We start from the raw sequence: 16633 nt of genomic DNA, 5'->3' as shown, positions 1-16633 counted from the left end.
ACCTCAAGTTCATGAATGACGTTTTCACAAGTGGGTTCATTCAAATTCTTTGAGATTGCATCCTCCGAACGAATTTTATAGTGTCGAAAATAATTTGTTATTGTCCCTTGCTGAACATTTGTTGTCCAAGCAGGGATTGCAAAATTGATAACATCCAAAACATTATTCTTTGTTGGATCAATTTATCCCACTTCATAGCCTTCTAATATCCTACGATAAAATCTGTTATGATAATACATCTTGAAAGCTCTTATTATCTCAGCATCATAAGGTTGAATTTTGGATGTCATGTTGGGTGGCAAGAAAAACAATTCAACATTTTACAGTGCTTCAATATTTCTATTATGGGGATCTACCATAAGCAAAACTCGTCTACCATGCATTTTGTGGTCAAACCAACGAATATATTCATCAAAAAGCACACTTGTCATCCATGCTCTTTTGTTTGCACAATAGTGACAATTCAATAGATATGATACATAAATTAGTAAGATACAATGATTTTGATGTATTCGTTGTACTTTATGTATAAAAACAATTTTATATGAACTCAATAAATATGATACATAAATTAGTAAGATACAATTATTTTGATATAATCAAATTAACCTTCATTAAATCTCAAATCATTCTTTAAATTAATAAATATTAATTTATCGATTAAATAATATTTCTATAAAATAATAAAGTTTTATGGTCCCACCTATATTAATTTATAGAGGTTTTACTGTATAATTAATAATAATGTACATGACATTATGGCTAATAGGTTAGTTATTTTAAGAGTTATAAATGATAATGAAGGGCCATCATATACAATATTTCAATACTAAAAAGATTGGCCATTTTATAATCTTGTGAGGTACATTGGTTACTTCAAAAGCATATGCAGTTGGAAGTTACAAAATTTTAGAGTAGGCATTGAATTTTGCTCATAATCCAGTGTTGAGGGGATGGATGGTACATGCACAACCGTATACTTGATCTTTTAACTTTCGTGCCTAATAGATTCCTTCATTTATTTGTAATTTAAGCTCTATATATGAATATGTACTATTTGTATTTTAAGCTTTATATATAGATATGTACCATGTGGTTTTTCTCCTTCCTGGCTTTTATTTTTATGATAAAAATTGCACTATTCTAACCTTGAGGTAGTTGTAACATGGAGTTAACATGTAGCATGTATATAACGATGATCTAAAGAAATTTATGCTATTAGAATTTCGAATTGGTGTATTTTTGGTATTTTAGCAAATGATTTTTATTATTTTTCAATATTAATTTTACTTTTTGTAAAGAAATTTCCTTTTGTGCGCTCATGAATGCACTAAGTGGTAAGTTAGCACCAAAGAATTTGGTGCAATGGATGGGGCTACGCTTACCAGTTAATTTTGGGCAAGTTTAATACAGATGGTATATCATTGAATATTCTCCGAAATAGAAAAATTAGCAAAAAAAATAATATTTATAACGACTCTACACAATTTAGCATGGGAACGTGTAACACAAGTGCCCAAAACTAGTCTATTACTATAAATAGAGGTATAAGAATTCATATCAGATACACTTGAGAAATACTTCTTATTTCTCTATATTACTTGTCTACTTTCATGTTTCGTATTATTATTCTAAGTTTGATTTTACAAAATATAAGTAATTTTTGCATTATATTCTTGACAAAAAGATATTTTAATCATATTTTTCTTCCACCTGTTGGATACTAAGTGCGAGGACCACAAATATTAACCAAAAGTATAAGGATGGCCCAATCACGTTTAGAGTTGAATTTATGTAGTGTAGTTAATGAGACTATACTGCTACTCCCTTAATCAGATATTTCAGTTTTGAGTTTTTAATATGAAAAGAAAATCCTTGAGAGCTTTACCGCTAAGGGGTTCCTACTTGACATGAATCTAGATTAGTCGAGCTCAATTGCGAATATCAAACACCGGAAGGAAATCCCAAAAACTATTTAAAGTTGAATTTGACATCCTGTCCCGTATCATTTTAGTTAGGCCAACGACTGTATCAATCATGATTATATATTTGCAAAAGTTTATGGGACTGTTGTCAATGGAGTGGGACAGCTGACAAATGGGGTCCTTTACAACAAATGTACAAATCATAATCCAGCTAAGCTTATACAAATGGGTGTCCACTCTGTCTCTAGCTTCTTCTCTTTATTCTAAAGGCAACATTTATTTCAACTATCAATTACACATATCTTCTCTTCAACCCCACTCTCTGATATAATCTTACAATTCTGCAATTCGATTAAGATATGGGAGAAGAAGAAGCCAAGAAAGTGGAGACTGCTGAACATGTCGCAGAGGAGAAAGCCATCATCTTATCAACTGTACCTCCTTCTAAAGAATTGGAAGACAAACCCGATGATTCCAAAGCTCTCGTCATCGTCGAACCCGAAACTAGTAATTGATCTCTTCCTTTTGACTCTGTTTTCTGTTTCTCTGTTTTATCTGACTGAATTTCGTGTGTGCTCTGACTTTTGAGAGAAGTGACATTCTCTTTTTTGGGAAATCGAACTCTCACCAACAAGGTGAAAGTTTGGATAGTCAAATAACTGAGTGACTAAGATTCCTCTTGTTTAATTGTATCTTTCGGTAAGGGGTTCTGTAGAAATATATTTTTGTTTGAATTCGTACAGAATTTCTGATTTTGAAAGGGGTTTTATGAGATGTCATGAGTTATGTTTGTATGTACAAACATGACCAAGATCGAACCAAAATCAATAATCCAAATCGAAAAAAGTTATTGATTTATCGGTAATGGATTACTGGTTGGTTGTTTCGGTAACAGTTTGATTTTTTAAAATATTGGAGAGTTGAGAAACACTCTTATTAGGAGTTATTCCTTGAACATGTTGATAAAAAGAAGGGTAAGAAAAATAATTTTTGTTTCAAGAAGTTTTGAACTTTATTAATACCAACATTAAAGAGACTCTACTCAAATAAAAAATAAAAGGGAGGGGGGGGGGTGTGGATATGACAAGAAGGACAACTAAGATACTACTAATACAGAAAAACACCATTAAAAATTTAAGTTTGAGTGAACACTACAAGAGAAACACTTTTTAGGAGTTATTAACATCCTTGATCCTATGACTATATTCTAAAGCTTCAATTTCAAGTCCATATTTTGATCGTCATCTGCTTTAACATTTTTTTAAAATGAAAGGCTTATCTAATTTCTTGATTAAAGGCTTTGTGAAATTAACTGGGTCCAACTCCTTATCTTTATACACTTGACCCCTTGAATGTGATTCTTCAATCATTGAATGGAAAATAGCATGACCATTTGCTCTTGAAGCAAATTGAGAGTGACCTTGTTTAGAATCTAACTTGAAATGTGTCGTTCTTGACACAAGGTAACCTGCAAATTAAATAATATAATGTTGAAGTAGAAAATAACTTATCGACACAGTTTACAAGATGCATTTGTTATATATATATATATATATATATATATACTAGCGTCTAGACACGTGCGCACGTGTGTCTCATACAAATAGTATAGATGACATGAATCATAGTAAGTATACAATTAACCATTTAAAATTAATTTCAATCTATACAAACTTTGTAAAATGGAAGACAAGCAAAAAATTTGTTACAAAATTTATAAAGCACTAAAGCAGAGATGTAACCATCATGAAAAGTCTAAAATCATCTAAGATTGTGTGTGCGTGTGTGTGTGTATGCGTGCGGGTGTGTGTGTTTCATTTACATGCCACCAATGAGCATTGAGATGAATGAGATTCATCCACTCTTATGTAGAAGTCTCGTATTTGAACCCTAAGAATGAATAACTTCTAATCAAGAGTTCTTACCCCATCAATAGACTATACGCAAGACAAATTTAAATTAATTCGGTTTGTATTATCAATATATACCAAATTGGCCTGATTGGACACAATCCCTAACCTTTTAATCAAATATTTCTGGTAAGAGCTGGATGCTTTGACTATACTGTAAAGCTTCAATTCCAAGTTCATATTTTGATCGTCATCTGCTTCAACATTTCTAAAAAATGAAAGGCTTATCTAGTTTATTGATTAAAGGCTTTGTGAAATTAACTGGGTCCAACTCCTTATCTCTGGAAACTTGACCCCTTGAATGTGATTCTTCTATCATTGAATGGAAAATAGCATTACCATTTGCTCTTGAAGCAAATTGAGAGTGATCTTGTTTAAAATCTAACTTGTAATGTGTCGTCCTTTACATAAGGTAACCTACAAATTAAATAATATAATGTTGAAGTAGAAAATAAATTATTGAAAAAATTTAGAAGATGCATTTGCTATATATATACTAGTGTCTATGATTCATTTCATCTATACTATTTGTATGAGACACACGTGCAACGCACGTGTCCAGTGCGTTGCACGTGTCTCATACAAATAGTATAGATGACATGAATCATAGTTAGTATACAATTAAGCATTTAAAATTAATTTCAATCTATACAAACTTTGTAAAATGGAAGATAAGCAAACAAAAAAAGTATCAAAACAATTTCTTACAAAATCTATAAAGCACTAAAGCAGAGATGTAACCATGACGAAAAGTCTAAAATTATCTAAGATTTTCTTTTGTGTATACTTAGCAATTACTAAAGTGGAGGTTTTAGGAAAAACGACAAAAGTGTGAACTGATAATGTATTATTAGTTGTTAAAGAGGAAAATACAATTAATTATTGATATGTCGGTTAGTTAAATAAATTAAAGTACAAATTCATTCACTTAACTAGTTTTTGGACACGTGTTTCGCACGTGTGTTCCATGTGAATTTCATCAATATGTTAGAATGACTAAAATTCTATGAAAACATGTATATAATGAATAATAAAATGTAACAACTACAAATAATTTTTTAATAATATGACAAAAAAAAAATACCAAATCAAGGGCGTATTTCAAATTAATTCTTTTTAAGCAACAAACTGTAACTTTTGAACTTTGGTTTATAGTTAGTAAACTTTTAATAAAGTCACAATGGTTAATTTAAGCCCAAATTAATAAGAGTATAGACTTACGACAATAAAACATTCAAAGGAAACTAAATCAAAAGTTTAATTGAGAAAAAACGCACACACCCAAAAAAAAAAAACTGAGAAGAAAAAATGTAGATTATACATCCTTCTTAACTCTTTGATCAATAATAATAATATAGATGGGAAAATTAATACAAAATTAGTATAGAATTTTCTGAACTCTTATAAACTCCTTCTCCCATAGCCAACCATTTACTTTAACTATAGAATAAAAATGCTAATCTTGGGTAAGGATTTCATGAAACAAAAAAGATGAATTTATATAGATAAAAATGAAGGAATACCAAAAGTTATCATAAACTTTTAGATTAAATATTTGGAGGTTATGAATATCAAATTTAAAGCTGCTCAAATTCTTGCTCACATTATCACTAATTCATTATCTTGTGGCAGGCGCATGTTGTACAAACACAATCAACCTAACTAGGGTCCTATTACCCTACTGAACTCATATTTTATGTATTTTCATATACCTTTTGTGCTAACTTCAACCAAATAAGTTGATTGTGTTTGTACAACATGTGCCCGCCTCTCTTTCTTTAGTTGTCAAACTTTTTTTAGTTGTGGTACTCCTCTAATTTTATCAAGCTATGGTGTTTCTGATAATCCATTGGCAATTTAAATGATCAACATAGATTCATTTCAGATGACTCAAATTTTTTTCCTTCCTCCCACTCTTTCACTTACAAAGTTTCCATGTTAAAGTAATATTCTAAAGATCTACTCCCTCATCTGTATTAGTGGAGTTCACTTAGAGCAACTATAATCCATACTACATTAGACTTTAGTATAGTCTTTGTCTAACGTCTTTATATGAATTTTATGTCCTTGGCAGAAGCGCTGGTACCCGTTGAGAAAAAGGGATCTATTGACAGAGGTACGTGCGATTGTTTTATTGTGTTATACTTTTTTTTTTCTTCTCAATCACTCTACAGCTCAATGAAAACTAATTTGCATATATAATCTTCAGATGCAACTCTTGCTCGGTTAACGACAGAGAAGAGATTGTCGCTAATCAAAGCATGGGAAGAAAGTGAGAAATCAAAAGCTGAAAACAAGTATGTTATGAAATTGCGCATTTTCATTTACATGTTGAGGTGTTAGAACTACAAAGTGATTGAATATTGAATTTGACATGCCTCAAAAGACAATTTTTGTTGATTGTGGATAGTTACTGTCTTGAAGCCATTTTATTAGTTATTTCTTGAAGTGAAATTATCAACTGTATGCCAATTGTTTCACTTAGTTATGGTATGTGAGAGACCTGCTTTTCTATGGTAGTATTTATATTCAGTAATGACTCAAATTTGAGACCAAAGATTAAAGTTTTTTTTAAGCCGAATTACAGGATAAGTACGTGTCTCAGGAAATGTTTTTACTCATAAATTTCAGTACAGTTGGTAATTTGAATCTGTTTTTTCCCCAATTTGTTGACAGAGCTCAGAAAAAGCGGTCTGAAATTCTTGCATGGGAGAACAGCAAGAAAGCAAGCTTGGAGGCTGAGCTAAAAAGGACTGAGGTGAGAAGTCATCCTTCTATTTTGCTATGTGCGATAATCTAACGAGTTATTATGGTTACATCATCTGGTGATTTTGTTATTATAAGTCCCAGAGAGATATCGTTGTCTTTAATAACCATATTTGTGGTTGCATTTTAGCTTCCGAAGTTCATATTTGTGGTTGTTTTAACCTTACACATCTTGTGGCTGAGCAGGAGCAATTGTTGAAAAAGAAGGCAGAGTACATTGAGAAACTGAAAAACAAGATTGCTCTAGTCCACAAGTCAGCAGAAGAAAAAAGAGCGATAACTGAAGCTAAACGTGGAGAAGATCTTCTTACCGCAGAGGAGATGGCAGCAAAATGTCGGGCCACTGGAAGTTCTCCAAAGAAACCACTCCTTGGATGTTTCTGAAGTGGAAAATACTAGATTTGTATCACTGGTTATAAAAGTCGTATAGTGAAGTTTGTGGATTGAGAATTTCTTTGCATTAGAAACATTGTGTGCTTAAGCCTTGTGGAATCTATTGCTTTCGTTATTACGAGTGCATAACAATGTATCCGAGTGTATATAAAAACTGGTGAAAATTATCTCTGGAATTGTATTGAAAGAAACCTACTATATTAGCAATGTGGCCAACTCCAAAAGAAGCCTCTTAATTCAAAAGATTTGAAATTAGACACAAAATGAATCCCTTATTACAAGGTTGTTGTGTGCTTACCGCGATTGTCAAATTACTGCAGAAAGATACAACTGCAGTATCATGCTTAAGGGGAAACTATTTACACTAACAATTCAATAGGAAGTAATTTATCCCTAAAGATGATTATATAAATGACTCATATGACATTGATCACATCACCATTTATGTTGAATTCACCAGATAACAATTCATCAAATCTATTTGCAGCAGACATGTGATCTTCAAACTCGTGTTGTGCTTGAAACATATCATCATCTACTATTTCATTGTCAACCCCTTCACTCATAAATAAATCATGCATGAAAGCATCTAGGAACTCTTAATTGTTGTAACCAAAACTATTCTTGGAAAGATCTGAGTTCTGATCATTAAATTGATCTTAGCTAAAGCCACTCATCGAATAATACAGCAAATAATCTGTATCTGCTAAGAATAATGAACCTTCTATCAGGTGTGCAAACGAGTCCAAACTAGAATTTCTGGAAGGAGAAGATACTCCATCTAAATTTTCTTCTTTTTTGCCAACTTTCTTTAGATACATTATCTGTTCGTCCAGCCAAATGTTGTGCTATCTGAGACCACCTATTTATACATAACCTTTTTAGATAATGGATCTCAACATAAACGAATATTCTTCAAAAACTAAAGGTAAAATTAAATAATAGGCACCTCGGTGCATGAAGCTTCTTGCGCTCACATAGGATCTAGGAAGAGCCATACCCCAAGCCCCAAGGAGGTGTAAAGTGGACAACCTACCCAAGCATCTGACTAATTTATTGGCTAGTTTATCAATATTACAACTTACAACGTTTTCCTTTGTTAATTTTGTACTTCTAATTTCCTTTGCTGTATTTATTCCACATATAAGTGCTATATAGTGAGGAAGTGGATGTTCTGAAAGTCCACCATAGTTTGGCAAAAAGGGCATTCGATACGCCTTTTAAATATCTGAAACCTTGTCCCCCTTCTTCTTTAGGGCTTATCCCATGCCACCTAATGCTTACCTTTACGCCTTCTACAGTTTTATTCCCTCTGTTTCCATTGGATAAGTTCTTTTCTCAATTTGTGATGCCATCGCAGCTGAAGTTAATTCTATCTTAAAATTCTTTAAACTTGATCCAAGAAGGCTACAATACTTCCAATTAAATTTTATGACTGTACATCAATCCGTAGCAGCCCTATATCTAATTGTAACGAGCTTAATGTTGTCATGAGAAACTTGGAATTGTTTGTCAAAAATATAAAGTTGTGTTATGTGTTTATACATGTGTAATTATCTAACTACTTGCATTGCTACCACAACCTGGGAAGGAACTAGAGGCATTGGTAACACATCCATGCAAAGAGACGCAACAACAGCTCACTACGATCCCTAGTGTATGTTTAAAAGAGAGGATCATATCATGAATTTAATAAGATCTTTTTTCACCCGCGCTTCTCTAGTATATGCTAAAAATGCTAACAACTACGTAGTTCAAAAACATAACTTATCACAAAGTAGAGAGTAGCTTGAGTTTCAGCCAAAACAAACATGCCCTGCTGGTTGATTTGGTGGAAGAACGTGATGAGAATTAAATGCTAAATATCCTATTTCATGATTAACTTAAGAAAATGATAACAAGAGCAGTTTACATAACTGCACCATGACACTTTACTATATATGTTATCACACTCAAATGGTAGAATTTACCTCCAAATTTGAGATTCAGACGGTCAGACCTATGCCAATTTTCACTCATTCGATTATCAAGTTGATTGGAGATCAAGACATGACATAGTATAACAAAGTCAAATGAGCAGTGAACCACAAAAAATGAGAATGTCTATGTAAACAAACATTATTCAGTTCAGGATCAAAAAAGGAACACAAATTCATCTAGTATCTCATCTTTTGACAAAAAGACATATATAGCTAAAACAGGCTACTCTTAAAACTACCTCCATCGACTCAAAAGAAGTAATGCATTTCGTCTTGGATTATCACTTGCACTTGAGAGAAGTTTTGATCCCGTTAATTATACCAGAGATGATTCCATTTGCTTTTTTGGCTGACTCTATAGTGTGCTTTTTAGAATGAAAGGTTTTCACCAACATTTGGAACCCAATGGTCACAAGTGATCCACCACAGAATCCATTATCATTCTCTCCAAGAATTCTGTTGAAGTTATTTGCCGTATTATAATCTTGGAAAGAATCAGGAACAATTGCAATTCCACATGGAAAGAGAGCCACACCAGAAGGGTCCCCTTTTTTCTTCACCACATTCATTGCTAGTGAATCCATTGTTGCATATACTAAAAGGGATCCTGTTGCGTCCGTGCAAGTATCTTGCAAGATCATCATGTTTTTTTTATTAGTACTGGTGTCACCCCCCTACAAGTCCAAAACAAAATAATAGGTTATTTATAAATCAATGATTAGTAAAAAAGAATTGATCCTATCATGTTTCTAAAAAATACAATAATTAATCACTCACATTAACATGGAAAAGAGAGATGTTATTATCAATATTGTGATCCTTGGGAATGTAGACCATTAGTTTCATGAAATCACTAATATTGGATAAGACATCCCATTGACTCCTCGTTTGTTCATTTATAAGGAATTCAAACAAACGTTGATGTTTCACGGGCAACCAGATGGTCTTTGTGGCACTCAACACTGTACCACTAGGTTCACCGAGGTCACTAATATTGTTTCTCTTCATCAATTTAACATCTTTACCCTTTGATAATTGAATTATTTTCCATTGGTGAGTGGTTCCACAAACCCCTGCACAAAAGTTGTGAGTCATGCGTTGAGCCAACATTCCTACATTTTTCTCACCATTTAAACCAACTGCCACAAATAAAACCTCATCAGAATCCAAAATTCTTGTTAGTAATCAAAAGTGTAAACAAATGGAACAATAATGGGACATGCATGGTTACCTGTGGGGTCATTGAATGACCTCATTAATCCCAAAAATTCAGATTGCCTTTGCAAAGTAGCCATCCACCTTTGTGCGCCAAAACCAAGACCTGACCTGACCATAGGGCGATACAGATGGTGGACAACATTTTCATTATATTTCATGTGCTCGATCCAAGTTACCTGAAAATATTACATCAATTTTGCAAGACAACTAAATAAAAATATATGAGCTTGCGTGATATGTTGACCAAATTATTAATCAAAGATCGATGATCGTTGATGTAGACAACTTAGAAAACTCAACCATCAAACAAGGACTCAACCTCAAGGGATGTATCCTTCGAAAAGAGCCCTAGTGGTCTTAACAATAAATATGGGAGGAAAGAGTCTGCACAGTACTTGGTTCCTTAGGGAGGAGACAGGGCAAAACGTATTCCACACAATTTTAGGGCTCATTTAGGGGTGACGTTCCCAACAAGGTTTTCTCTATATCCGGGGCTCAAATACGAGACCTCTGATTAAGGGTGGAGCAGTCCCACCGCTGCACCACAACTCATGTTGGTATATTTTATACAATTACTAAATAGTTGCATTCATCAAAACTAGATGAAACCTAATTTTTCTTATTTTTGATAAAATAAAGTATAATCCAGATAAACTAATTAAAATGATCAACAAAATGAATTAGTATACCTTATGAAAACTAATGCACAAAATACAGCCCAAGAAAGGTGTGGGATATCAACCATCTGCTGTGGAGATGAGAGAAATATACATCAACGTAACTTATGCATTAGAAATGAAAATAAAAATGTCTTACCTTCATGCAAAGATCATAAATTAGTAAATTCAAGACATATAATACTCCTCGATAAACTCATTTCTAATGGTCAGTTATACTAATCATTCCAACAAAAAGTGTTGCATTATGAAATTAGATGATAGTGTATTTTCACGAATTATAGAATCATTTTCAAACATAAAATACCAATATAAGGTTGAAATTATTAGGATACCACTTTTAAAGTATCTGTTATGATCTCAATCCTAGCTAATAAAATGTTGTTGTCACGATTCGAACTCGGGAAAGAGTATAAGCCATTAACAGGGAAATTAAAAGGTTGAAGGGCCGAGATTTATTTCATTTAAATAAAGCTCAAGGGACGAGATCATGCCACATAAACAAACGGTTATATATACACATCACATAGGAGAGAGAAGGCTAATTGAAATCTAGTAATTCCAATTCCTTCCTTATGTTCTTCTCTCTCCCAAATTCCTTTCTCTTTCATCTATTTAAATTTGATTCTCTCCTCATCAATTTCTTCTGTAGATTCTATCACTAATGGAGTTCACTATTGGCTTGTTTTCTTTTAATAGATAGTATTTCTTGTTCATTTGAGTTCAATATTTTTCTTCCAATATATAGCATAAAATTGCCCCAAAAAACTTGTTGTGCTGATTGTTTAAATTCTGTAATTGGAGTTTGATCTCGATTGACATCATAACATTATCCTACTTGGGGCATGTTATTACTAGGAAAGGTGTAGCTACTGATCCTCTCAAAATTAGAGCCATGGTCGAGTGGCCTAGACCAAAAACACTCAAAGCACTTGGAGGATTTACTGGTCTTACTGGCAACTACAGGAAATATATTGTTAATTATGGTACTATCAATAGGCCCCTCACTGATTTGTTAAAACAGGATGCGCCTTCAAATGGGATCTAGAGGCAGGAATAGCATTTGAAGCCCTTAAGACAGCTATGAGCACCACATATGTGCTCGCACTTCCAAACTATTCACAGGAGTTTGTCGTTGAGACTGATGTCAATCATGGAGGCATTGGTGCAGTACTTATAAAGAAGGGAAGACCAATTGCTTATTTTAGTAAGATGTTGACACCCAAGCACTGAGGAAAGTCTATTTATGAGAAGGAGTACATGGCTTTGTTAAGTGTTGTGAATAAGTGGAGACACTATCTCCTGCTCAAGCACTTTGTGGTGCAGACTGACCATCATAGCTTAAAATATCTACAGGAACAAAAGGTAACCTCAGCTATTCAGCAAAAGGGTTTAACCAAGCTATTAGGGCTTGATTACGAGGTTCAGTACAAGAAAGGTGCAGAAAATAGAGTAGTTGATGCCTTGTCTAAGCAACAAATGATTATGTGTCCAAATGTAATGTATGCCATAAGAATAAGGATGATAATGCAACTTATCCGGGATTGTTGCTTACTTGTTCCAAATCAAGCATGGTGGCATATTAGTATGGACTTTGTGGAAGGTCTTCCCAAGTCTAAGTCTAAAGATGTCATATTAGTGGCGGTTGACAAATTTACTAATTATGCCCACTTCATAGCACTATCACACCCATATACTACTGCTACTGTTGCTTCTATCTTTTGGAAAAGGATACATAGCCTACGTGGTACTCCGGAGTCTATTGTGACTAATAGGACAAGGTGTTTCTGAGCAACTTCTGATGAGCTCTATTCAACTTACTGGACACTCAACTCAATTATAGTTCTGCATATCACCCTTAAAGTGATGGTAAAACAGAAAGGGTTAACAAGTGCTTGGAAAACTACTTAAGATGCATGGTGGTAAGCAAGCCTAACCACTGTAAACAATGGCTATCAGCAGCAACTGAATGGTGGTGTAATACTAATTTTCATACAGGGTTGAAGTGTACCCCTTTTAAAGCTCTTTATGGGTATACACCCCCTCAGCTATGTATCGGACCTTTATTAGAAAATGTAGTGCAAGTTGCTGAAGATGTGATCATACAGTGGCAACAATTTTCACAATTACTCAAGGATAACTTACATGCAGCTCAAGCCAGGATGTTGTTCTTTGCTGATAATAGAAAGACTGATAGAGAGGTTGCAGTGGGCGATTTAGTATATTTGAAGTTGCAGCCATACAAACAAACATCATTAGCACTAAGGAGGAACCTTAAGCTCAACTCTAAATATTATGGTCCCTATTTGGTTATTGCTAGGATTGGTAATGTGGCTTACAAACTAGTATTACTACCTGAATCTAAGGTCCACCCTATTTTCCATGTCCCATTACTCAAAAAGAAAGTGGGAAATCGTGTAGTGGTTCAATCATCTCTGCCTAACAGTGAAGCTGATGGTCAGTTCATCATGCAACCAGTTGCCATTCTGCAAAGGCAAATGGTTAAGCAGAACAATGTTGTTATTGTAAAGATGTTAGTTCAATGGTCAAACCTTCCTCCTGAAGACGCTACATGGGAGGACTACCAACACTTACGCACCACCTTCCCTAATTTTAGTCTTGATCCTTGAGGACAAGGATCATTTGAAGACGGAGGGTATGTTATAATCTCAATCGTAGCTAATAAAATGTTGTTGTTAATTAAGATTCAAACTCGGGAAAGAAAACCACTAACAGGGAAATTAAAAGATTGAAGGGTCAAGATTTATTTCATTTAAATAAAACTCAAGGGACGAGATCGTGCCACATGGATAGACGGTTATATATACACATCACATAGGAGAGAGAAGGCTAACTCAAATCTGGTAATTCCAATTCCTTCCTCATGTTCTTCTCTATCCCAAATTCCTTTCTCTTCTCATCTATCTAAATCTGATTCTCTCCTCATCTTTTTCTTCTGCAGATTCTATCACTAATTGAGTTCACTATTGGCTTGTTTTCTTTTAATAGATAGTATTTCTTGTTCATTTGAGTTCAATATTTCTCATTCAAAACATATAGCAGAAAATTGCCTCAAAAAACTTGTTGTGTTGATTGTTTAAATTCTGTAATTGAATTTTGATCTCGATTGAGGTCATAACATTATCCTACTGAATCCTTCTCAAAATTAACACGCCAAGGAGAAACAAATGTCAAGAGAAGAAATACTACAAACCCTAAATATTGAATGAGCCGACAATATCCACCAAAAAAGGGCAAAACACTACGATGTGTCTTACTTTAAAAAATTAAATCAATAAGAAGAAAATCAATGCAAATTAAGAAACATAGATCATTAAATTTAGAGAAATTATGGAGGTCTACATGGGAAGCAAAATGAAAAAGACAATTTAAGTTTAATTACCTTGGAGTAACCATTAAGCAGATCTTGCACAACACAACCAGAAGGAAGCCTCAGACAATTCCTAATTTCACATTGTTGTGCACCTTTATTTATCATGTCAACGGACACATCCACTATAACCCAAATATCTTTCGCGTATTGGTGGCAGTAGCGAAGAAATGTTATTTCTCGAACAGAAACCAAATCAGAAATCATTTGTAATTCAGTGTTAATCTGCAAATCAATACTTTCAAACTCTTAGTGCATGAAATAATAGGATAAATGAGATGTGTAACTTGTTAGAAAAATAATAAGTACTATAATGGTAAAAAAAGAAATACCAATTGTAGAATACCACTCTTGCTTCCACCTATACTAGTTGAAATCACATCAACAGTAGATGTTTTTCCGATAATGCATGGAAACATCTCCATCCATAGATTCTACATGTAGAAAAACAATACATTTGAAAGGTTACTACGAGATGTGAAGCAAAAATCAAAGAAATATGTGAATTACATAAGAAAAACACCTGAATATAGGATGGAGAACCAACCTACGTACCTTATCCATCAATATCTCCATTAATGTCAGACCATTATTAATCATTCTACGAGATGCTCTTGTGCCATCCGTTCTGAAATCTCTAGATTTCATGCAATTAAATTGGGTGAATGATCGGGCATATTCCTCAACATTTAGTGTCTCTACACTTCCATCCAAGCTTCTGACCCAGAGAGGTTCATCAATCATGGCCAACTTTAGCAGCTCATTCATTGCAGCCAAAGAATGATTCATCAACACCGACTTATCATACTCCATTTCCTCCACTATTTCAATGTTCACTAAAAATACATTGAAACTTATAAACAAACCATAAAAAAAATTAAAAACATGGATTATTCCAATTTATTGACTTTACGCAATTTAGATTCATAATGAATAAGTTTACGACCAGATAAAATACATTTTTATTGAAATATTTTTTATTTGTGAATCTTAAATTATTGTCTTATCATACGATTTTTGAAGAGACCTCATATATATCTTATATTAAAGTGTTTTTTTTTAAATTCAATGATATCACAAAAACAACCCCGTGGAAGAGCGGACAACATCTAGCTAGCGTTTGGCCTCAAGTTTTCAAGTATTTTTGTCAAATAATATTTGGGACATGTTTTTCCCAAGTTAACACCCTGTGTTTGGCCCCAAGTTTTCCCAAATATATTTGACTATTTCAAAAAATATGATTTATACCCATAAGTTCTAAAAACTATTAAAAATACACATAAGTTTGTATTATCTATTTATAATGAATATGTTCCATTCAAATAACCTTGTAACATAATTGATAAAAATCAACAACAACAAAATAATAATAATATAGGCAAGAGCAATACATTAATGGATATAAATTTGGTTCGGTTATAATTACAATATATTAAAAAAAAATTGTTCTTTTTTTCTCAATTTTATCATTCAAATTAGAACTCGAACATTTTTAAAGGAGGTAGTAACAAACTATTCCTATAGATATATATTAGTAGGAAGTAATAAATGATGAGTATTTTTTATAAAATATAAAAGTTTGAGATAATTTTTGAATATTTAAAAGTTCCCAAATATTTCTCTAAGTTCCAAAAAATTAGTTTTTCTGGTAGTTGAGAACTTGGGATTCTTGGCAAAAAAAACTTGCCAAGTCATGTGACCAATCGCCAACCGCTTAATTTTTCTCAAGTTTTTTCCAAATATTTCCAAATAAAACTTGGGCCCAAACGGGCCCCTGATATATTATTTCCAACTTCTAATTTTAGCATTTTCTTGTCCTTTACTTTTTGGATCTTGGTTTGATCATTTGGACTAGGACTAGTCAAACAACTTTATTTGGTTATTTTTTAAATTTTTTTAATTTCATATTTATAATAAACCTGGCCCAATGGGTCAAAATTTTGACCAAAAAAAATAGGCTCACCACAAAATCATTTTTTTCTGCTGTTGTTCAATGGTATATTCTGAACCAAAGGTCGTGTACAAATGAAAATGACCATCACCTTTTTAAATTGATAAAAAAAATCATGAAATAATTATAAACATTTATAAAAAGTTTCAGATTTTGAGATCTATGAATATCTCTCTTATATATGTCAAGATTCCATCAGCAATTGATTGGGCGCACGTGTATATATATATATACACATATACCAACTGTTGATGGATGGGATCTTGACATACATATATAAAGGGTATCTATACCGTAATTAATTTTATAATTTCACAAATATCTTGCAAACAGGAACAAAAAAAATGAAATGAGAGCAAATTAATAGCTTACATATAGTGGCACCACCACGTCTCGCTCAGTAGTTGGAGAAATCTAAAGGTA

General features: G+C 33.1%; 2 protein-coding genes across 2 annotated transcripts; one reads left to right on the top strand and one right to left on the bottom strand.

Moving 5' to 3' along the window:
• Positions 1-2167: 2167 nt before the first annotated feature.
• Positions 2168-7151, top strand: LOC125834353 (remorin-like). The gene is made up of 5 exons (XM_049513506.1): positions 2168-2432; positions 5910-5951; positions 6045-6132; positions 6512-6593; positions 6788-7151. The coding sequence occupies exons 1-5, from the start codon at positions 2285-2287 to the stop codon at positions 6983-6985; spliced, it is 558 nt and encodes a 185-aa protein (XP_049369463.1). The 5' UTR covers positions 2168-2284; the 3' UTR covers positions 6986-7151.
• Positions 7152-9254: 2103 nt separating this feature from the next.
• LOC125834376 (homeobox-leucine zipper protein ANTHOCYANINLESS 2-like) lies at positions 9255-15072 on the bottom strand. The gene is made up of 6 exons (XM_049513526.1): positions 14815-15072; positions 14592-14693; positions 14272-14484; positions 10205-10367; positions 9751-10112; positions 9255-9647 (listed from the first exon to the last, which is right to left on the bottom strand). The coding sequence occupies exons 1-6, from the start codon at positions 15070-15072 to the stop codon at positions 9255-9257; spliced, it is 1491 nt and encodes a 496-aa protein (XP_049369483.1).
• Positions 15073-16633: the final 1561 nt, after the last annotated feature.

Source organism: Solanum verrucosum, unplaced genomic scaffold (genome assembly GCF_900185275.1).
Source record: "Solanum verrucosum unplaced genomic scaffold, falcon-dt-bn FXZP01000279.1, whole genome shotgun sequence".
In the NCBI taxonomy this organism is placed as follows: Eukaryota; Viridiplantae; Streptophyta; class Magnoliopsida; order Solanales; family Solanaceae; genus Solanum; species Solanum verrucosum.
Note: the sequence above shows the minus strand (reverse complement) of the source record. Positions and strands in the feature narration are given on the sequence as shown.

Coding starts and splice junctions, on each gene's coding strand:
- LOC125834353 (XM_049513506.1), top strand. CDS start 2,285: ATGGGAGAAGAAGAAGCCAAGAAAGTGGAGACTGCTGAACATGTCGCA. Junction 5,952..6,044: donor AAAGGGATCTATTGACAGAG/GTACGTGCGATT, acceptor TATAATCTTCAG/ATGCAACTCTTGCTCGGTTA. Junction 6,594..6,787: donor CTGAGCTAAAAAGGACTGAG/GTGAGAAGTCAT, acceptor GTGGCTGAGCAG/GAGCAATTGTTGAAAAAGAA.
- LOC125834376 (XM_049513526.1), bottom strand. CDS start 15,072: ATGGAGTATGATAAGTCGGTGTTGATGAATCATTCTTTGGCTGCAATG. Junction 14,694..14,814: donor TGGAGATATTGATGGATAAG/GTACGTAGGTTG, acceptor TTCTACATGTAG/AATCTATGGATGGAGATGTT. Junction 10,113..10,204: donor GTCATTCAATGACCCCACAG/GTAACCATGCAT, acceptor TATTTGTGGCAG/TTGGTTTAAATGGTGAGAAA.